Source organism: Podarcis gaigeae (assembly GCF_964106915.1).
Source record: "Podarcis gaigeae genome assembly, chromosome: 10".
Lineage (NCBI taxonomy): Eukaryota > Metazoa > Chordata > Lepidosauria > Squamata > Lacertidae > Podarcis > Podarcis gaigeae.
Window position 1 is genome coordinate 59,696,488 of NC_139686.1, and position 23,895 is coordinate 59,720,382.

The following is a 23,895-nucleotide window of genomic DNA, read 5'->3' on the forward strand; positions in this document are numbered from 1 at the left end:
AAGCAAATGGCTCGTCCTCATTAGATAGAGATGTGAAGGAACTCTGGGTGTAGAGCAGCAGCTAATTATGCACTTGGGCCAAAGCAAAAAGCCCCAGGAGATCTCCCGGTGTAATGTGTAGTTCGGCTTGGCCTTAGCCCAAGTCCAGCATGCAAACTATTGGACCACATGGCCTATCATTGGTAATTCTGGTGATTTGAAAGCTGTTTGTTGTGTGCTTCCTGGGACCAGAGTTATGGCATCAAGAACTCTACAGTGTATAATATATATATATATATATATATATCTCCAGCAAGTAATGTGTACATGAAGAGGATTTGATGCAGCTTTTTCAGGGACAAATAGGGAAATGGAAAGCAAGTAGGTATTGCAAAATTAAGAGATTTTTTTTTAAAAAAAAAAAAAACAGCAGAAGATGACATTTACCTCAGTTTATTTAAAAGGCCTGGGTAAACAAAGGCCTGACACCAAAAAGATCACAAAAGAGTGTGCCAGGCAAACCTCGTTGGGAAGGCTGTTCTATAACTGAGGTGCCACCACTGAAAAGACACTGGTGGTGGCCTGCCTCAGTTCATTCAGCAGAGGCGCTGGGGTCTGGGGTTTCAGTAGGAACAAATGACAGAAGGTAGTCTTTCAGGTAACCTTGTCCCAAACTATGTAAAGGTTAAAACTTTAAATGTTAAAAACAACCATTTTATTTTGTCCCTGAAATGGGCTGGGAGTCAGTAGAACTGACAGAAGCATTGTTGTAATATGGTCAAACCACCCAGTGCCTGTTAATAATCTTGCATCCCAGTTATAGACCAACTAAGGTTTCCAGGGTGTTTTAAAGACAGTCCCAAATACACCAGACAACAATAGTATTGTGTAGAGGTTGGGAAATTCCTCCCCTGCATAGTCTCTTTTGTTTTATGTGGCACATAAGCAGATGCAGAAGCTCTGAGGGTTAGTAGTATTCCCTTTCAAAAATAGAACAGCACAAAGTAGTCATTATTCCTGCTAGCTTGGTGGCTCAGGGTCTGTTCCTCCATCTTCTGCTCAGCAAATTCAAAGCTCATTAAGAATCTTCTACAGGTGCTTGTTTGGGCAATAGGCATGATTAGTATAATCAACACTGTGAAAGGATTCTCTTCAAGATTTTTTTAAAAAGCAAGAAGAGTAGATTTAAATTTAATTTGTAGTTCTCTAATGACTTACAATTTAGTGCTAGGATTATTGAGTGATTTTTTGCACATGACTATATGAGTGTTTTGCCAGCCTACATCTGGGCCTGTTCACACGTTTCACTGACCATTGTAATCCATGAGGTGTGACATTTGGAATCCCTTTTATCCAGAGTTCATTGTATATTACAGGAAATTTCAGTGTCCCTTTAACCTTAACTATTTGGGGGAACCAATGAACCCACATTTGGGTTCAAAGATAATAACATTTCTGCATGCGGGAACCCAGAGTTAAAACAGAAGGCAGAATTGAGATTCAATATGACCTTAACAGATTGGAGAACTGGGCCCAAACTAGCAGAATGAATTTCAGTAGCGACAAGTGTAAGGTTCTGCACTTAGGCAGGAAAAACCAGCTGCATGAATATAAGATGTGGGACTCCTGGCTTACCAGTAGTACATGTTAAAGAGATATAAGGGTCTTTGTGGACCACAAGCTTGACTTGAGTAAACGGTGTGATGCAGCAGCAAAAAAAGGGAATGCTATTCTTGGCCACACTGACAGAAGTATACTGTCCCGATCAAGGGAAGTAATAGTCCTGCTCTATTCTGCTTTGGTCAGAGCACTCCTGGAGTCCTGTGTCCAGTTCTGGGCACCACCCTTTAAGAAGGATATTGACAAGCTGAAACATGTGCAGAGGTGGGTGATTAGGATGATAAAGGGTTTAGAAAACCAAACCTTATGAGGAAGGGTTGAAGGAGCTGGGCATGTTTAGTGTGAAAAGAGAAGACTAAGAGGAGATATGAAAGCCATCTTCAAATATCTAAAGGGCTGTCACGTGGAGGGTGGGGCAAGCTTACTTTCTCCTGCTCCAGAAGCTAGGACCCAAACCAATGGATTCAAGTTACAAGAAAGCAGATTCCAAGGAAACATCAGGAAGAACTTTCTGACAGGAAGGAGCTGTTAGACAGTGGAACAGACTCCCTCAGAAGGTGGTGGAGTCTCCTTCATTTGAGGCTTTTAAGCAGAGGTTGGATGGTCATCTGTCGTGTATGAGTTTGTTGAGATTCCTGCGTTGCATGGGGTTGGACTAAATGTCCTTTGGGATCCCTTCCAACTCTACAATTCTTTGATTTTATGAATAATTACCTGCTCCACTGGGGAGAGTCCCATGGATTGCAAGAAGATCAAACGTATCCATTCTTAAGGAAATCAGCCCTGAGTGCTAACTGGAAGGACAGACCTGAAGCTGAGACTCCAATACTTTGGCCACCTCATGAGAAGAGAAGACTCGCTGGAAAAGAACCTGATGTTGGGAAAGATGGAGGGCACAAGGAGAAGGGGACGACAGAGGACGAGATGCTTGGACAGTGTTCTCGAAGCTACTAACATGAGTCTGACCAAACTGCGGGAGGCAGGGAAAGACAGGAGTGCCTGGCGTGCTCTAATTCATGGGGTCACGAAGAGTCGGACACGACTAAACGACTAAACAACAACAACCACTGGGGCAAAGGAGAGGAGAAGGAACAAGTTCTCTGAGTTCCCTAAAGCTGTGTGGACATGCTTGAAACATGAGCTAGATATGAGTCTTGTGGCTGTGTGCTTCAAATATTGAGAGGTAGATTGTGGATCATTGGAGTCATGACAGAGGGAGGGAGGTAAGCAAGCTTCCATAGATCACTTTAGAGCCCCGTCTTGTATAGTGTCCAAGGAAGCAACCAAAGTTATTTATAACATCCCCCAAATGGTTCAAAAGTAGTCAAAGGCTCCTTGATGCCCAAAAGAAAATAGCAGAGAAAAGGCAAGGGGAAGTGATAGGAAAGGAGCTCTCTGGTGTTGGAACAATCTGTTGTCATGGCTGTCCCACAGGGATCAAACCAACAACTGTGGAACAACCAGACTGAAGAAGACTAAAGACAAGCAATGGTTGGAATAAGCGTCCCTCTAGGGGAAAGAGGAAGGCGAAGGAAGACAAAAAGTGACTTATGTTCAGTAGAAGGGAATGCTAGAGTGAGACTTATGCCACAGGCCAAAGCAGATTTTTTTGGATGATAAACGACAATACAAGTGGCGTTTGGGAATATACGTGAGAATTGTGACCCAATAAAAGCCATACTGTATCTGGAACATAGGTATAACAGGAATGTCCCTTATGAAGAGCAGAGATAGATGAGCTTAACCTTTTGATATGATAAGAGAGAGAACAGTCCAAACAGAAAGAGGAAAGAAACTTCAGGTGCTACAAAACAAGGTTTATTCAGTGCCCAATGGGTTTCAGAGAAAATATTTCCACAAGGATACTGTAAAGTTGCAAATGCCACGTAGAACAGAAAGAATGATTGGTACAGAATCAATCCTTCTCTTATTTATGTTTTTGAGCTCTTATACTGCCCTTGAGAGAGGGATTTTCGCCAAAATTCCACTAGAGTCTAAACACTGTTTTGAGGCACCTGGATTTACCTCCATCCTCTCTCTCTCTCTCTTTTTGGCCTGCTAGTGGTACTACCCCAGTTTTGTTGCTGCTTGGTTTTTTTTTTAAGTTATCATTGGAACAATGCCAGTTACAAGAAAAGGAAGCATCTACCTCGTCAGGGCTAATTAATGACTGAATAGAGACATTTGCTTGTGTTAGCAGTTGGCAACTGGCTTCTATCTTAAATTAGGCACTGGCATAAATCCAGAGTTCTTGCACCTCTCAATCCTATGAGGCTTTCAATAACAGCAGAGAACCAATGCTAAAGTTTCCTTCATCTGCACACTTGGAAAAATCCCACACTCATTGCACCCTCACCTGTAGAGTGAACCTAAAGGAGCCAAAAGGCTTTGAGACATGTGAACTGACCACCTTGGTAACAGAAAGCCATCTCATTGATATTTAATTGCTTATGAATGTATCCCCAATGAATCAAAACAAATGAAATTCTAAACGCAATCCCTTGGGGATAAAATTGTTCCGAAACTTCCAGGTGTTTAGCGTCACGGACCACATCCAATATCAACAGGTAGATCCGAATCTGAGCATATATAACATGCTTTGAATGTCCTATTTAAAATATTTCTGTGCTTTTAGATCTGTTTGGTATAGTTAGAAATACTATTCCTTGAGGAATATGCAAACATGGCATCATAGTAACTTTTAAAACTTTTTTGGTGATGAAAAAAAGTAAAAAGGTAAAATATTATGTTTTCACATGGTCTAGTTGTTGTCCCCCCACTGGCCACCCCGCTAATATTCTTAAGAGGGTCTCTTCTCCAGTCTTCAGAGAGTAGCTGGAAGTGGGGAGGCAGAAAAATGGCCTCCTTTCCTTCCACTCTGCAGTTTTAATCTGTAATCTTAGGCGCAGTACTGCGCCCAGAGCTCAGAAACTGCTCACACTAATGAAATTCCCTGTTGCAAAATGCACCTAGAACAATGGGAGCTTCGAACACTGGTAATAATGAGCAGTGTGCATTTAGGTGTTTGTGCGTGCATGCACACATGCGCCCTTAGCTTGGCAAATTTTAGCTTTGGAGTCAGGGGGCTTTATATCCGGAAAACAGCAGAGGGAAAAGGATTAATGCACCCTACCTCAGCATCATTCTTACAGAGTGCACACACAGCTGTTTTTAATTTATTTGTTTTTGGGTTTTTTAATGCTATATTTTTTTAGGAGAGGTTCTCAGTGGCCTCAAGTGGTTTGTCCCCAAACATGACCTTAAGTTTACTGCAAATATTGATGATGCAAACAAATTCCTGTGAGCTCAGGACAAATTGTGAATTGGCTAGGAGTAAGAAAATATGAAAAGCGTATTAGAGTTATATAAGCTATTCATAACCAAAGCACTTTCCCATAAGTTATTATTAGATGTATCTACTCTTATTAGGTGTTTCGCTTGCCTGTCCAAGAATGTACGAGTTACTCAACCTGTGACCTCTGCATTCAAGCCCGGGATCCGTATTGCGGCTGGTGTGTAACAGAGGGAAAGTAAGTATTCCATGCTACAGGGATATATTGTATTCTGCATGTTATTTCTTTTCAGAATATCATGTATGCTGAATGATTTCTTCAAAGCATTTGTACCAGAACTGGGAAAAACTCTTCATCACAAATTACCACAGTGTAAACATATAATGAGCAGCAGGGAGGAAGCTAATTTGCATATTTTGTCTGTATAGCTTGTATATAATTTGCATGAAAATGGTGGTTGCCAAGCCACAGCTGGTGAATATCTAGCATTTATCTGGTGATAGTCTTATTCTAGTATTTTAACTCTAAACATTCCTTAATACAGTCCCTCCAGCTGAAAAACAGCACTTGGGAATTTTTGGGTGGTGGAGGGGAGAGAACCATATTGAATTTCAGTTTTGCTTTTAGGTTTCTGATGTTTTTAAAGGTACAAAGTTTTTGTCTGCTACCGAGAGACATGCTGGAATTTATTATATTCAGGGTGTTGTGGCAAAAAGTTGCCTTCCATTTCTACCAAACACACATTGACTATGGATGAGGTAGATTTTCCATTTCCTTTTTCATGATGTACACCTTCAAGTCAGTTGAGATTCCTGGTAGTGATTATTTCCTACTAGGGTGTCAGAACTTTATTGATACGCTAAACATACAAATTTTAAAGACAGAGAAAAAGAAAAGAACAAAAAACACAGCACTCTTGTTTGCTTAGCCCTCCATACTCCCAAGCTGGAAGCTATGAGAAGTCAAAATAAAGCGAGATAAAAGCCGAGATCTTCAGTGTTTTAAGAGGAAATCTCCTCATAACGTTGAAGATTTCTCTAAAACAGTTCTTCTGTTATACACCTAAATAGCAAAATTAAATTGTGTTGGTCTGTCATTGCTTTTCTTCAGAACCACAACACATAGGAATGGTTCAAATCGGACCATTGTTCATTGTAGCTCAGATTGGCTGTGGTTTCTCCTGCAATTCTAGCAGGAGCCATTCATGAACTTAAGTTAGTCACGTCCATCGCCTTTATTATTATTATTATTATTATTATTATTATTATTAGGGTTTCTTTAAAAAACACGCTGAAAATAAACAACTTAGAATAAAAAATAAAAAGTGAGAACATGAAAAAAGCGGGGGCGGGGGAACGTTTTCCAAATCACTATAAGGATTAACAATTACAATTCCATATACTCTGGCTTCTCTTCAGATTGGTATAACTCTTTTGCCTTTTACATCCATTGTCTTCATTGTCTACTCCAGGTTGGGCTGAGATTGGATGCAACTCAGCGATGCATTATTCTTGCTGCTATTGGGAGTATGTTTTGGGATTTTATTGTTAGTTTTGGGATTTTATTGTTACATGGGAAATTTATTTATTGAGGTGTTTTAATTACCGATAGCTGATTGTTTATAACTGTTTACATTTTGTTATATTTCTGTAATTGGAAGAGCGACTTACGTAAATAATTTGATGTTGTCAGCCACCTTGACCATGACTTAAACAATGCAAAGGCATCATACAAATAAAAGATGCTGATGAGCTGAAAAGAGATCAATCTCGATACATGGATTTCCAAATTTGTGCCCTTCCTTTTCCTTTTATTATTGCTTTTAATTGCTTATTTTGAGCGACTGGACTTCTCATACTCTTACGAGGTAAGAACACAGACCGCTGATTGAACCTGAAATCTTTTGCAAAGTATTATTTGGGGGAACATCGCTACCTGTGACTGTTCTTTTTGTTCTGAAATTGAGAAGTTGAAATTGAAAGTGAGGTTTTTTTCCTTCTGAAATTAAATTATAGGCCCTCACCTGGGCCTATCATTGAACACACTGGCGTAACTATTATACCTCCGAAGTAGGCTTAGCATTTTCTGAACGAAAGCTTTTGCATGGCTGGAGGCTTATTTTTAAATAAGTAAGGGGTGGTGAAGATGTCTCTAAGTCAGTCTCCTCTGCTTCAAACTTCCAGGTTAATTAACCCCATGGCAGAACCATGTGGGATTTTGTGATATGAAGTGCATGCTACTGGCATACAAGGTTTACTTAATTATAGGGAAAAGGAGATAGGTTTCAGGAATCCTGCTTCCACTGCAAACATCTTAACTGCAGCAGTAAAATTGCCTCAAAGCTTATCATGAAGCCAAACGAAGAATACCCCTCTATATATACATACTTGAAATGCAGAGGAAACCACACAATTTAATTTGAATGAGAGGCTGACTACCTATGAATGCAAAGGCATATTTGCATATTGCCGGGTTGGGGGGATCTCAGCTTTTCTCTTAAGACTTCTCATGGTGACTCCTGACCTCATTATTAAAGACTCATTATTAAAGTCTTTGTCAGCAAACAGCCAGTTTTGATCACATACACTTACAGACAATTAAGTTTCCAAGTGTCTAAAGAGGACCCCCCTCCCCAAAAAAGAGCCCAGGGAGCATTGTACACTTGGGGGCAATGAAATGCTGGCTGGCTTTGGGTAGGGTGGGGGTGAATAGAGACTAGAAATCTATGGGAAATGGAATGGAGTGTCCTAGAATAGGGCGTGATTGGAATCGTGAACAGGTATAAGCCATACTGCAGAAATTTGTTGCAGGTCCACATGTCAGAATGAGAGTCTCTAAGTCAGTCCAAAACCTTCTTCAGTGACACACACACATACACCCGACACACACACACACAGTCTGGGCACTGGATTCAGAATTGGAATTGCTTTCCAGAAATCCACACCATGTGTTTATTTGTTTAAAAAAACAAAATACAGTCATACCTCGGGTTACAGCCGCTTCAGGTTGAGTTTTTTTGGGTTACAGACCGCCGAAACCCGGAAGTACCGGGACGGGTTACTTCCAAATTTCAGCGGTCGCACATGCGCAGAAGCGCTGAGTCGCAACCCACGCGTGCACAGACACACCACTGCGGGTTGCGAATGTGCATCCCACATGGATCATGTTTGCAAGCCGAGCGTCCACTGTAAACAAGCTTTATTTAAATCAGTAAAAGGCAGCAGAAAAATATTGGAACCCAATGCATATATCTATAATTTCAACAAGGGGGAAACGAGTTCAAGGATATTGGAGTTACAGAGAGCGGGCAAACAATAAAATAAAATAATAATTTCCTAACTATTGTTGTCATACACAATATCTAGGCCTGGTGTCTTTGGGAGCTGCAGTACCAGTCACAAAATGAAGGCTGAAGATCCACAGCAGATGATATATGTTTCATGAGGCACCAAATTCCTAGAGGTCCTAGGCCTTTCCAAGGACTGCAGCTGCCAATGATCCGATATTTGGCTCTTTATTCTCCCGCTGCCCCAAGCAACTGAAAGGAAAAGGTTCTGAGTTCAGCACAGGCCTCCCAGTTGATCTGCCACAAGCCACCGAATTGCATTTTTTTGCTACTAAATTATCTGCTCTGGTTATGTTTTCTTACAAATTCAATTTTGGGAATTGCAGTCAGCATGACTTTATTTTTATTTTATTTTTTCAAAGTTAGGGCTCACCTGTACCATACTGTAAGCAATAGTTGTATTGATGAAGAAATCATGTAGTTACAGAACTCATGAGTTGTAGGAACTCCTGTAGACGATACCTGGTTCAGATTGCCAGCATTTCCAGATAGGAATTGTAAATACTCTTCTATGAAACCCTGAGAACCACTGTTGGTTAGCAGAGGCAATATTGTGTAAATTTAGTATAGGCAAATACTGAGCTGCTAGTTTTCCATTGACACAAAACGATGCATTTGATGAAATCTGCTCTAGCCGTAGAAGCTTGGGGCCACAACAGATCTGTCAGTCTTTTAAGATGTCGGAAGACTCCTTGTTGTTATCCATTGTTATGCAGTGTGTTTGCTGCACTTGCCCTTCATGATATTTTACATTTCAGGAAGGCATGTCAGTAAAATATTTAGCCATCCAGAGACCGCAATAGGTATCCTTGTGTTGCTCTCTCTACAATTCTGCTTGGCACCTCTGCATCTACTGGATTCAGTATAATGATGGAGAGAAGCTGAAAGTGGTTTCATATTTCAAGAATTTTCCTTGAGTTCACTTTCCCAGCAGCAGTGGGGAATAGTCAATCATATAGCCAAGGATGTATGTTTTCATTTGTGACTCAAGCATGAGCTGACAGAGCTAAGCCTCAGGCTGAGACTAAAGACCTGGTGACAAATTTGCAGCGTGCTAAGAAATAAGCAAAACACTCCAAATTTCCACACTCTGTAGGCACAATATTGTTCCTTAACAGCTAAACTACTTTTCTGTTAACATGTTGCTTGAATACTAGGTTGGCCCCCCCACACACACACACTTCGTGTACAATTCATTGAATTTAAGATAAATATTTGAACGTTTGTTGTTGTAATTTGAAAATGCTAACAGGTAATTATCCTGTCATAAAGAATAATAAGTAAACAGAATAGAAGAAAAGAAATATTAAGCACACATTCTATGCCACCTTTCCGGACAACTTTAAATTTTGTTATTTATTCCAGATGCACGAGGAAAAAAGACTGTGCAAGATCAGCTCAGGAAAACCACTGGCTCTGGAGCCCAGATGGCATTTGCCTGAATATTACAAGTGCTTACCCTCAAAATATGAGCCGGGGAGCCACAGGCAACGTAAGTGCAACAGGATCGTGTGTGTCTGTGTGTGTGTGTGTGTGTGTGTGTGTGTGTGAGAGAGAGAGAGAGAGAGAGAGAGAGAGAGAGAGAGAGAGAGAGAGAATCCAAATCAGTGCATTGTGTGAGGAGTGACAGAATTGTCCTTGCATATAATTATGTGTGTATTTGTTTTGCAATGTTCTAAAGCAGCGGTTCCCAATTAGGGGTCTGGGAACCCCTGGGGGTCCGCGGAACACACCCAAGGGGTCCGCAGCACCACCCCCTGCCAGGGACTTACTCATCTTGTTAATTGCACAGTGAAAGCCTTCCGCGGATCATCCAGCCTCTGCTCACAACCAGCGCCTACTTGAAGGCAGGGGAAAAACTTGTGAAAGAGTTGCTGGATGGCAGTGAACTAGCATTGGGCACAAACCTCTGGCACAGTTCCTTAGGGCTCTTGCAGTTGGAGGGGAGAGGGGGGAAAGAGTGCAAACAGCTCACATGCTTATCATTTTTTAAAAAAAAATGTAAGGGATCCCTTCCCCTTGCCGTCTACTTTTTAACTGAGAAGAACTTCTAATTGTTTTCAAGGACTGTCAAGTTTAGAGGACTCTCCCACTGCTCGTAGGTAGGGTTTCAGTGAACCTTGCCATATGAGTTTGGGATTCATGTCTCATCTTGGAAGTGCAACAGGGGAAATAGCTAAGCAGATTGTCACTATGATTCGCACAACAGCTCACCCTCTGGTGATTTAGTTTAGTGCTAGGGCTGGGCGATACTTTGTTTTCATCACTGTGATATACCAGCAGCTAAATGCGGGTATATGGAATTTATCTCAGCTGCTTCTTCCAAGATACATGGCACAGCCCTACACAGAAAGCGAGTTCTAATGCCTCTCAGGTTCAAAGACAAGATTGAAGAGCATGGGGTTTCGCAGAACTGCTCAGCTGGGGGGTGGAAGAGGCCTCCCGCCCCCCAGCAGAACAGCTCTGATGCCTCAGAAGGCATCCTGCCCCCCAGCTAAATGGTCTGATTCAGCATGATGTCACTCCCTTTGCTCCTAACACGATAAAACTTGTTATTCTCCTGGTCCACAAGACTCCCAAGGGTACACATTGAACAACTTCACACAGGGCTGGGAAACTTTTACAGCTGCATGGGCCAGATCTTTTTCAGGATCGACCTCGTGCTTCAAATTTTGACAGCTGGCCAGGACCACACACCTGTCAATCACATAACATTATGACATCTCATGTCAAATAATGACATCTCCTACCTGTCAGAGATGCATGGCTGTCCCCTTTCAAACTTCCAGTCCTAGAGGGAAATGAAAGGAGACTCAAAGGCATCCAAACAGCCCCCGTGCTTCGAGTGCTTCCCCCCCCCCTAGAAAAATAGGTGCTGGTAGTCACCAAGAAGGGACGCGAGTGGTGCTGTGGGTTAAACCACAGAGCCTAGGACTTGACGATCAGAAGGTCAGCGCTTCAAATCCCCACGACGGGGTGAGCTCCCGTTGCTCGGTCCCTGCTCATGCCAACCTAGCAGTTTGAAAGCATGTCAAAGTGCAAGTAGATAAATAGGTACCGCTCCGGCGGGATAGTAAACGGCATTTCTGTGTGCTGCTCTGGTTCGCCAGAAGCAGCTTAGTCATGCTGGCCACATGACCCGGAAGCTGTACGCCGGCTCCCTCGGCCAGTAAAGTGAGATGAGCACCACAACCCCAGAGTCGGTCACAACTGGACCTAATGGTCAGGGGTCCCTTTACCTTTACTTTACTCACCAAGAAGTTGTTACAGTACATGCCACACTTTTTAACAACAAAAAGAGGTGCCGTTACTGCATACCTTTGCGTAGCCCCTGATAAAAAACACCGCATGCTCCCATTTCAGCCTGAAATGGAAGGGCAACAGGCTGTCTTAAGGCCTTTGTAAAGTGCTGCTTGAAGCATCCACACACACCCTTTTCTTTTAAGTAGCGTCAACTGATGTACCAGTGGGTATGATTTGGGCAGAGTGGCCTCGCAGTCCACTTCTGATCTGTGAGCCGGAGTTTCTACACCCCAATTTAAAAGAAGTAATGGAAGTTTCAGACCACCTAAATGTTATGTGTTTGTGTAAATGACAGAACAAGTGCCATGCTTTATAAAGAAAATGTTCTGCTTGGGGGGGCGGGAAACAAAGGTGTTTTTTTTAATGATTTATTTTAGAACAAGAGGACACACACACAGCACTTTCTCACTCTGTCTATATAGCTAGATTCCCTTTTTCGTATGGTTCATTTATTCGCTACAGGTATGTTACAGTTCCCAAAGAGAAAACTGTCTCAGTTGGGGGGGAAATAGGCCGTACAATTGCTAAAGTCACACAACAGCGGACAAAAGCAGAATGAAACATTAAAAAAAGAGAGCATGCAGATAGCTCGGTGTGTCCTCAAGCATCCGGTCAATTCAAGCAAATTTTTAACCCACCCTGTTTTCTCACCTTCGTTCCAACTGCTTGTTTCCTTATATAACAGAAATAATCAAACACTTGAATGCTCAGTTGGCTATTTTCCCTGAGGCTCATGAAGCCACCAGACATCCCTCTTTGTCAGGAAACTTTTTATTTCTGCCCCCAGCAGCCCAAAGCTCTACTTCATCTCTCCAATTGTGAATGAGGGTTTTTGGAGGAAAGTTTGTCTTTGTTGCCCTTTCAAAACAAGCGTCTTGATTCTTTCCAGCCTGACTTGTGACTCCTGCTGTGTCCTCTGGCTATTGTTGCAGTGTGGTTAACGTGCTTTAATTATGTTGGAAAAGTTTGAATAACTTCTGTGCTCAATAGATGTTGCGTTTGTGCTTTCCAAAAGCCAAAACAAAACAAACCCTGCAGAACACTCTCTTTTTTTCTAGCACATTTTAGGACAAGATGACAGAGTGTAATTCCATCTCTGCCAAGCTTTTCGCCAAGGGGAAAAGAAGGGTTTTCAGTTAAGGATGTAATACTTACTGGGGATATTTCTGTTTCTACTTCAATGAATCCCCCAGGCTTTCTTCCTGGTGGAATGGGACAGAATGACCAAAGCACGCTATAGCTTCTTATGGAAGTCTGCACCGATTAAAAGTGCCATGCCACAAAATTTAAATGGTGTGCTTTTCAGTCCAATTTACAGAGAACAGCACTGCACAGTTTGCAGTATACACAGCTAGTTTGCAATATTTTTTGGGTGGGAGAACAAAATTCCTGCTTCCCCAAACCATAATAGTGTTCAGATTGTTATTTTTTTAAAGTGACCTCCTTCAAAGATAGTTTTGTGCAAATGTCACCCTGCAGGTCCAAATTCCTGGTTAGGTAGTGGCAGCACCATAGCCACACCTGCAAGCCCGCCACTTGCTGGCTAGAACAAAACTCAGGGTGCAGGCAAATTGTCATGTGATATCAGTTGTGCCAGCTTGGGATTTAGCAGACACAAGACCAGCTCCCTGGTCCCGAAATGACTTGCATCAGGCCTCACACACATACCCAGCCCAACAGAGAGGGTGTTCGGAGTCACTATCATTATCATGCATTTTAAACCAGCTTTGGTCTTGTTTTTATGAGGAATCCTCCTTTGGAGGTACCAAAAGGACAGATCTACGTTCTGTCTTCTGATCTATGTTGCATTCCTCATTTTGAGGAATGGCATTCTGAGGACTACAGAAGGGAACAACAAATTAGGTGCCACAAATCTCCCAATATATTTGGAATTATTTTACCTTGGCTTTATGGAACAGCTGCCTCTCAAAATACTGATCTTGGCCAGGTGGAGTTAAAGAATATCAAAAGAAATACTCCTATATAGTCTTGTAGGGTGTTAGTTCTGGTTCCGTTTTCTTAATAACCTAATAAGGAAAGTAATTTGATTTCATAACTATACTTTAAATTAAATAAGTGACTTTATCTCAATTAGAAATATTCCTCTCTTTTTTCCGTTTCTGCATTATCCAGATCAAGGATGTATAAGTGTTGTGCATTGTTAAATGGTTATATTGCTAAGAACTGAATAAAAATTATAAAAAATAGATTACTTTAAAATACTATTCTGCTCTCGTGTGTGTGTGTGTGCGTGTGTGTGTGTGTGTGTGTGTGTGTTCTAAAGTGATCTATAGTGCACAGTTGCATCAGGCAATGTACATAGTGCTTGCCTAAAGCCATTTTGTCACTCCTTTTGAATGTAACCCTGATTTCTGTGTTCCCATCCTCTGACTTCAGGCTTGAACATAAAAAGCTGTGTTTCACAGTCAGACTGCTAACCTTTCTGGTACTGTCTATTCTGGTGGGAGCTCTCCAGGGTCTTTTGCAATCATGCTACTTTTTTTTCAACTTGAGATGCTAAACACTACCCTTGAACTATGGCCCCTTAATTACAATAAGGTTGTTAAGAATCCTAGTTATCAGCGAAGAGGACATTATTGTAATATTAAAACATGTGGCACTAGTAAGCTTTCTTCAGGGGTTTTTTCCACCAGTGCAACACATTTGCTTCCATTCCTTTTTCCTCTTCCTTGCTGCTACTGTCCCTGTTACCCTTCCTCTCTGCCTCCTCCATGTGGGAATCCACGGTTTTTTTCTTATTTGTTGCTTTCTGACAACCTCTTTTTGCTTGCATTTTCAGGTAGAATTGACTCTCAGCCATTTCCCAGTTTTAAATGTAGATGACCAGCTTTGGTGTCATTTTGGGGAAACGAGCCGTAAGGCGGACTTACAAGAAGGGACTATTACCTGCGAGCCTCCTGTTGAAATCCCCCCAACGACAAAAGGCCAAGGTAAATAAAAGAGCAGGTCTTCACATTTAATATTTATGCCTGTGCTTTCCAACTTGGAAGGTATCTACCGTATTTTTCACTCCATAAGACATACTTTTTTCCTACTAAAAAGTAAGGGGAAGTGTCTGTGCGTCTTATGGAGTGAATGTGTGGTCGATCACTGGCTCCCTTTCCGGCCCCAGCCCCATGCCCAGGCCTCCATTGTTGAATGGTCTGCAAACGGAGCCTGTTTGTTTCCCCAGCGACATGTGACTGGTTGATTAGATTATCTGTCTGGAAACTGTAGAAATGGCTCCCTTTCCTTTCCTAAAGAAGCTGCAGAACTGTGAGTTGAACTCCATAAAAACAGGATTTTTTCCCTTTGCAAAGTAGGCTCAACAACTTTGAGCTGATCCTCAAATAAACCGGGGCTTTCCCCCTTTGCAAAAGAAGCTGCACAACTGTGACCTGATCCCCCAAAAAGCGGGGCTCTCCCCCTTTCCTCCTCTAAAAACTAGGTGCGTCTTATGGTCAGGTGCGTCTTACAGAGTGAAAAATGTGGTACTTATAGTAATTGCTTTGGAAGCACACATACGTTCCCTACCTAACCCATTGCTCTTCTTATTGGCCCAAGACGTGTAAACAGTCATCTTTTTTAATTAGAAAGACTGGCAGCTGCTACATGCAATAGCCACACATTCCCCAATACCACCTGCACTAAACCTGTAAAGAGTGAAGGACAAGGTGTGGCATAGCGTGTGTTGGCAGTGCCCGGGGCAAGGCAAGTATGGTGCCCTTTAACCCATGGTTCCTATCAGGGCTGGGTGGTGGCAGCAACAGCCTCATTGGCCCCCTCTCCATGCTATGCATTCACCTTCAACATTGGTAAGCACTAGAGAGCCCTTATGGTTAATGAAGAATGAAAACTATGTTGGAAATTTTGATGTTGTTGCCATGTTAGTCCTGGTAGCTATGTGCCCCATCACATTCCCAAGATCAAGGAAAAACGACCTCATAAAATGCCCACACAATGTACCCAAGTTCCAAAGACGAGAACCTTTACAGAAGCAATCTCTGTTGATGATACATAATTACTTTGAAAATTTGTTCATTTCTGGCCTTATATACGCATTTTGTGCTTGTTAGCAATCCATAATTTTTTATTGACAGTAGCAAGCACACACTTTATACCATATGATGCCGTCTTCTACAGATTGTTGCATGTGAGAGTCAGTAGTTCCCATTGGACTGTAAGAAATCTCAGCCATTTCTCCTGAGAAGATGTAGCAAATGCAAATAAGAATACTTGTAAATAGCATTTTAAATACATACATATATACTTGGAATTAACTGGCAACAAAAACAACAACAACAACAGCAGCAGCAGCAATTTTCAGCTGACCCCAGTATATGAGATAAAGTGAAAAACAACCTGGAATTTTCAATAGAATTCTTCAGAAAGTGGGTTTAAATCTGAGCTGTCACCACTCTTTCAAAAAGCTGTTAGAAGAAAGCTAAGTTTGAAATTGCTCAATAGCTTGTGAAATAACTTGTCAGAGGGATTTAATGATTTCCGGAAAAGGAATAGCTGGAAGCCTCATTGAGGAAGTTCCCATTTTTATATATAGCTCTTGATCCTGAGTTCAGCAATAATCCAGATTAGAATCCCATTAATGGAGGAAGTATATGGAAGAGGTTGACCAGCTTTCCAAATTGCTAAGTTTTGCTTGTTATTTTGAACACATACTGGTTATTTCAGAAACTCCTTTTGTTTTATTCCTGGTGTGTGATTCATAAATTGCACACCCCGACAGTGTAAAAAAATAAAATAAATAAAATAAAAAACACCATCTTCTGAATTCATGTGCCTTAATTTCCTTGGTTTTTCTGACTTGCATTTTTCAGTAGTAGAATACATTGTCCCTTTTGAATAGGCATTTTCCTGATCTAATAGTCGGGGACTTTTAAACATTTTATCATACTTCTATCAGGTTTTCTTTTTCTTTCTTACATTTAGTTCCTGGACGCTTAATGCAGTTTCACAAGTTCAAGAAATGTCTTGGACAGGCATTAACATTGTACCAAGAAGTATACATTATAAAGCATCTCCACGCAAATTAATCTCTTTCTTTTCTTTTCTTTTCTTTTTCTTCTTCTTTTTTTTTGGTAGATTATGTCTTGGTTCTACTGCGTCTGACCTTTGGTGATAATATATTTCTTGCATCGGGTACATATCCTTTTTATGACTGTGGAGAAGCTATAAACCGTATTGAAAATGAACCGTAAGTATCTAGCTGCCTAACTTCATTCTCCATCCTATCCAGCAAACCCAACGTGCGTTCAAATATTATAATAGTTAAGTCTCTTGAGTGAACTGAAGTGTTCCTATTTTATTTGCACAGTACTTTTGCTTCCCTTTCATCAGGCTCCACAAAGTATATTACGAAAAACATGCTGCCCTACTTCATCTTTCTGTGTTGTTCGTTCACCATGTCTTAATTCTACTGCATTTGATCTTTGGTGATGTAATATATCTAAGACAGGCATGTCCAACATGTTGATCAATATGTAAAAACACTAGGCAGGCCCCACAAATAACCCAGAGATGCATTTTAAATACGCTGATTCCCAGACCATCCGCAGGCCAGATTTAGAAGGCGATTGGGCTGGATCCGGCCCCCGGGCCTTGGTTTGCCTACCCATGGTTTTGGTAGACCGAGAGAGAAAGAGAGAGAGAGAGAGAGAGAGAGAGAGAGAGAGAGAGAGAGAGAGAAGCATGGAGGAGAATCACGGAACCAGGAAGCAAGCAACTCGGAAGGGAAAGAGTTAAAGAGAGAAGCTTGGCGTGCTCCAACTGGCTCCTCAGATCTGTGAAACCTAATATCTAAATATTGTTTGACTCTTCTCATTTGTTTAGTTAATTGTCAATCTAGTAACTATTTGGCTCTGCCATGATGATATCCAAACATAACTACTGTATCGGTGAAATAAAGACCTATTTATTTATTTAATAAATTTTAATGACTTTGGAGGGGTGGGAGAAGGGAACGCTTGCTGAAGAATGACGATGGGAGACTGGGGTAGATTGCTGCCAGTTTTTGATACTGGATAGTAGATCACAGCCTACTTGGACGTTGGACATGCCTGATCTGTTATTATTTTTCTTCTGTCCATCATTTTTTTGTCAGTTTGACACTTTGGGGCACAAACATACTGTTGTTGCTTTTCACTTACTAAGGAACACTCACCCAAAATGAAACTTAGGAGTCCCTGGATTGTATTAGTAATAAATATGTTCTAATATCCAGAGTACTTTCTGGATCTTGGTTTCAGACCACTTCCTTTGAGCTTTCCGTGCTTCTCAGGTCTACCATGGGAGGAGAAAGTATCGCCACAGCTGACCAACTTTCAATATCACTTCCCATGATTAGAAATGTTAATGATTAAGTGGTGTCTTAAATAAAATATATAAATTAAATAGAAGACATGGCCATCTTAGGGACATGGCTCCTTTCAGATTTCTGGATTTCCCATTTACTTTGTGGTGGTTGTGGCTTTTAAGTCATTCTTGCAAAACACATGACTCTTTTTCAACTGGAAACCCAGGAGACAATCTTTGGACAGTTTGTGTGGCAGCTGACAATCCACAATACAATTTTGTTCTCCGAAAAAGTGAAGTTATTTATTGCTATATGAAATGAAATTCTAAGGAAGCCTTGTAAAGGAGGAGAAGGGAAGAAAGGAACAGAGGTGTGCAACTCCTGGTGCAACTGGACTTCTCAGCGACCCTTGCCCTCTGCAGGGAGGTGGGACCAATTCGGATGGTCCGCCCCCACCACTTAATGGATCCAAATGGTTTCCAGAGAGTGGTAGGGGATGCTTTATCCCATGTTGATGGCCTTTCAGGTGATTCCCTGGTGGCCCGCTGGAATGTGGAGTTAACCAGGGCTATTGACTGTTTGGCTCCGAAGCGCCCTCTCCGATTGCATGGAGCCTGGACAGCCCCGTGGTTTTCCACGGATCTGAGGACAATGAAACAATCGTTGAGACGGCTAGAGCGCCGGTGGTGGATAACTCATTCTGAAGCTGACCGGACACGGGTTAGAGCTCAATGTCGAGCCTACCAAGTGGCGGTAGCGACGGCGAAGAAGACTTTCTTCACCGCCTCTATTGCATCTGCAGAAAACAGAAGCAGGAGACTTTTTCAGGTGGTTCACAATTTAGCGGAACCACCTGTTACATCGGGGCCCAGTATGGGCCACATGATCTCCTGCAATGATTTTGCAAAGTTTTTTGCAGATAAAGTCACTCAGATTCGGGAAGAGCTAGACTCCACTGTGGGAGCAGGGCCGGGGCGGGAGAGTGCTAGAGTCCTGTCTAGTCAAGTTGTGTGGGATCAATTCCAATCTGTTACCTCCGACAGCCTGCTTGGACGAGTGAAACCAACCACCTGTCTCCTTGATCCTTGCCCATCCTGGCTTATAAAAGCTAGGCAAGAAGGGCTGGGCGATGGGCTTCGTGGGGTGGTGAATGCTTCCCTCTGTGAGGGAGCCTTCCCAGACCCGCTGAAAGAGGTGGTTATTAAACCGCTTCTTAAAAAAACATCTTTAGACCCGGCCAGTATGGCCAACTATCGCCCAGTCTCAAATCTTCCATTCTTGGGCAAGGTGATTGAGCGAGTGGTTGCTGAACAACTCCAGGCACGCCTGGAAGAAGCGGACCATTTGGATCCCTTCCAGTCGGGATTCAGGCCTCATCATGGGACTGAAAATGCCTTGGTCGCACTGATTGATGATCTCCGGCGGGCTAGGGACAAAGGTGAGAACTGTTTCCTAGTTCTGCTGGATCTCTCAGCGGCGTTTGATACCATCGACCATAACATCCTTCTGGACCGTCTTGAGGGGCTGGGAGCTGGGGGCACTGTCATACAGTGGTTCCGCTCCTTCCTCCTGGGCCGTGTTCAGAAAGTGGTGGTGGGGGATGAGTGTTCAGACCCCTGGGCTCTCACTTGTGGGGTGCCTCAGGGTTCTGTCCTCTCCCCCATGCTTTTCAACATCTACATGCAGCTGCTGGGAGAGATCATCAGGGGGTTTGGGCTGGGTGTCTATCAGTATGCGGATGATACCCAGCTCTACTTCTCTTTTAAATCAGAACCAGTGAAGGCGGTGAAGGTCCTGTGTGAGTGTCTGGAGGCGGTTGGAGGATGGATGGCGGCTAACAGATTGAGGTTGAATCCTGACAAGACAGAAGTACTGTTTTGGGGGGACAGGAGGCGGGCAGGTGTGGAGGATTCCCTGGTCCTGAATGTGGTAACTGTGCCCCTGAAGGACCAGGTGTGCAGCCTGGGAGTCATTTTGGACTCACAGCTGTCCATGGAGGCACAGGTCAAATCTGTGTCCAGGGCAGCTGTTTACCAGCTCCATCTGGTGCGTAGGCTGAGACCCTATCTGCCTGCGGACTCCCTCGCCAGAGTGGTGCATGCTCTGGTTATCTCCCGCTTGGACTACTGCAATGCGCTCTATGTGGGGCTACCTTTGAAGGTGACCCGGAAACTACAACTAATCCAGAATGCGGCAGCTAGACTGGTGATTGGGAGCAGCCGCCGAGACCATATAACACCGGTCTTGAAAGACCTACATTGGCTCCCAATACGTTTCCGGGCACAATTCAAAGTGTTGGTGCTGACCTTTAAAGCCCTAAACGGCCTCGGTCCAGTATACCTGAAGGAGCGTCTCCACCCCCATCATTCTGCCCAGACACTGAGGTCCAGCACTGAGGGCCTTCTGGCGGTTCCCTCACTGCGAGAAGCCAAGTTACAGGGAACCAGGCAGAGGGCCTTCTCAGTAGTGGCACCCTCCCTGTGGAATGCCCTCCCACCAGATGTCAAAGAGAACAACAACTACCAGACTTTTAGAAGACATCTGAAGGTGGCTCTGTTTAGGGAGGCTTTTAATGTTTGATGTAGTACAGTATTTTAATGTTTTTATTTATTTATTTTGGAAGCCGCCCAGAGTGGCTGGGGAAGCCCAGCCAGATGGGCAGGGTATAAATAAATTATTATTATTATTATTATTATTATTATTATTATTATTAAACAAATCTCAACCTTTTGGCTTATCCATACAGGTGTTATTCCTGTGCAAGCAGTAGATGGAATTGCCAGTGGGACTGGAAAACCCACTCCTGTCAGGACTCTTCTTCAGAAACAGATGTGATTCAGCAAAATTTGGTAAAACTTTAAAAAGTAGAATGAACAGATCTTATTTAAATACAGCAATACCTCTGGTTATAAACCGTCCTCCTTGCGAAGCTCCGATAACCCGGATGTAGTTGCTCCTGGTTGCAAACTTTGCTCCGGGATGTGAGTGGAAATTGCACGCAGGAGGCCCCATTAGTGAAAGCGTGCCTCAGGTTAAGAACGGTTTCGAGTTGAGAACAGACCTCAGGAAATAATTAAGTTTGTAACCAGAGGTACCACTGTATTTAAGTGGTGGTTTCTGTTTTATTTTTATTTATTTGTTTGTTTTGTTTTTGTAAATCAATTGGAAAGGAATAGCAACAATCGGAAAGTAACTTCAGGGGAAAAAAATTCTGGGGGTTTTGTACCTCCTTGGTGGGGAATGGAAATAAATATTAGAGTGAAGTGACTGGGAAGCCGTTCAATGTTTTCTTTTCGGTCCATTTTGCTGTTTTACTTAAATGGCTGGAAAGGAATTTCAAGAATGGGAATGAAAGTTCAGCATATGCTGCAGTCATTTTTAGCATGTCTAATTTGAAAAACTGTAATCAAATCTGTCACTAAGTATGAAGATCTTCAGAACAACAAAAATTCAATTGTCCAAAGTAGGTACAGATGTTTTGCGATATAATATTTCTAGTTTTAATTGCATATGAAAATGTTTTTCTCTCTCCTAGGCGGAAAAATGCCCACACTTTCTAGATCCCAACCCTAAAATAATACCCATGGAAGTCTCAACAAAAGTATCTTTTGAAGGAAAGAATCTGGATTATTATGAGGTAATTTTCACAAAGTGCTTGAATATATTTTAATAATATATATCTTTCAGCAGTTCTTGAACAGTGTCCTCTTCTGAAGTCTGCTGTTTACAAACTCCTTGTGCAAAAAACGTTACACAGTTCTAAATAGACACTGAACAATTCCTTGCATACAGGACTGATGATTTCTTTAAGCTTGCTTTCATAAATATTTCACAAATATAACAATAGTCTTCAATATTATACAGTTGATGTGGGTAAATAATTAAGAACATGTATGCTTTTTGTTCTTTGATTTACTTGTCGTGTTCGTTGCATTTGACTTAACGTTATAATGAGCAGAGAAACGTATTTGTCTAGTTTATATCTTTTGTTGAAGTGTCTGCCGTATTTTATAGCTTCGCTCTGTTGCCAAACATCCCCCCCAAAAAAACATTTGTCAGGGATGATAAAACTGTTTTTACTTTTCCTCCCTTCCCCATTCTCAGCTGAAACATTTTTGGTGTTGTGAAACATCTCTCATGTGTAATGTAAGCGAATTATATGTGTGTCTCTTAAATCAGTGGTTCTTAAACTGTTCTTTAGCTGTCGCTCTCATAGTTGCCCCATTTTTCTCTGGGATGAAGGGGTACTGGGTGTCCGGATTAGAAACCGTTCACTGGTGTGGAGAAACAATACTATTATTATTTATTGAGTTCATATACTGCCCTATATCCGGAGGTCTCAGGGCAGTTCACAGAAAAGATCACAACATATAAAATCAGAATAAAAACAACAACCAAATAATACTCCCCCAGAAAAGAGCCACATTTTAAAAGGGTATAGGATAGTCTTTGCAGTCATGAAGAATAATGAGGGTGTTCCCAGGTGTCCAGAAAGGCAACCAAGTCTGCCCCTTCTGCTCCTTCTTCATCTTGTTCCTCCTTCAGCCATCTCCATTCCTTCTAGAAAATTCCACCACACCTTCTTTGGCTTTGTACCTCAATGGCTGTATCAGAAGAGCCATATCTGAGAAGTTGCATCTTGAACGTAACAGTTCCTGGAGCTTTGTTGGTCTATGTTTATAGCCTAGGAACAGCGTGATATTTTTATGTGAAATGCAGATTATTGTGAAATAGTCCATTAAGCAAGGTTTTGCTCATTCCCCAACGGTCTCTGTCATAAAGGCCCTTGAGAGGTTAGTGTTTCGCATTTAATGGACAGCTGCTCTCAGTGTAGTTTGGGGCTTCCTATGCCTCATCTTGGATGTAGCAATCAATATTTGTGTGGTTTTAATTACAGGATATGGATACGGCTGCAGTAGGAAAAAATAAAAAAGGTTAGGTGTGGGTGCAGTGCAGCTGTGTTGAGCTATAAACAGGAATACATATGTAATCCTGTTCCCTCTGTGCCCACACATACCCTTGAAGTGATGTGCAGGGATGCTCTGTGAAAGATTTGTTATTCCTTAATGTGTCCTCTTCTGATGGTGGTTTGTCTGTAGCGCCAGAAGAAGTACATTTAGCAAAGCGTGTTCTCCTTCATGGAGACCACGTGTTGTGGTGGGGGGCCGCCAGGACATTCCAAAGTTGGGGGCGGGCTAACTGATTGTTGGCCACTGATGCGATTGGGGCTTCCCTTGTTGTTGGGAAGAAATTAATGTTGCCATTTATTGATTGACAGCCAGAAATGCTAAAACTCCTTGCATGAGGCTAGGGCTTCCTCTTTTCGCCCGTGCAGCGGATTGCCCGTCCCTCCCTCCCTAGAATAGGGTTGTTCGCTTTGACCTTGTCATGGGGTCGTCTGCTTTGGAGCAGGGGCCTGGTAGGAATTTTTTCCATCTGGCTGATTGGCTGGGGCCATTTGGTTTTTGCCTACTGCGTAGCAAATCGTCACAACTTGTAAGGTTGTGGTTAGGCATTGGTTTATGGTTTGGTTGGTTGAGGGGCATGGATTGGCTGTGCCTGCCCCTCTAATGCTGCTGCTGCAAGGGATTCCGTTAAAGGAATTGGGGGCTAACTATTGCTTGTCCACTCTGTCAAGGGGGCTCGGGCCATAGCAATGAGCTCCTGGTTGCATTTGGGGTGAGGGCAGGTTCCCTGCTCCGCGTAACCCCCAAGTGTATTCCCCCATTCTGACTTTCACATCGTGCGGAATGTCAGTCTGTCCCCCATGGTGGGGGCAGATAGTCGCAACCAATGCCTAAGCAACCACTCACAAATTTGTATTTTAATAAAGTTGTGGCCAAAATTATGCCAAAAACCTTAAACAAAAATTCTGTGTGATGTGTGAGTTATTGGGGTGGACCTGCGGACCTCGACACGCAACAGCATGGAACAACTACAGTCATCCATTCAACTGTGGCCTCCATGTTGTAGGAAGCAATAGAATAGCAGCAGTAGTAGTTGTTGTTATATGCCAGGCATCCTCAACCTTCGGCCCTCCAGAT

At 42.5% G+C, this 23,895-nt stretch overlaps 1 protein-coding gene across 2 annotated transcripts in view; it reads left to right on the forward strand.

Annotated features, from left to right (window-relative positions):
• Nucleotides 1-23,895, forward strand: part of PLXNB2 (plexin B2) — a 330,952-nt gene that overhangs the window by 235,290 nt on the left and 71,767 nt on the right. For both annotated transcript variants that reach the window (XM_083698890.1, XM_083698891.1), the window contains exons 7-12: nt 5,029-5,129; nt 9,604-9,730; nt 14,342-14,492; nt 16,642-16,753; nt 20,598-20,700; nt 21,387-21,488. In XM_083698890.1, coding sequence (XP_083555016.1) covers nt 5,029-5,129; nt 9,604-9,730; nt 14,342-14,492; nt 16,642-16,753; nt 20,598-20,700; nt 21,387-21,488 — 696 coding nt within the window. The remainder of the gene's footprint in view (nt 1-5,028; nt 5,130-9,603; nt 9,731-14,341; nt 14,493-16,641; nt 16,754-20,597; nt 20,701-21,386; nt 21,489-23,895) is intronic.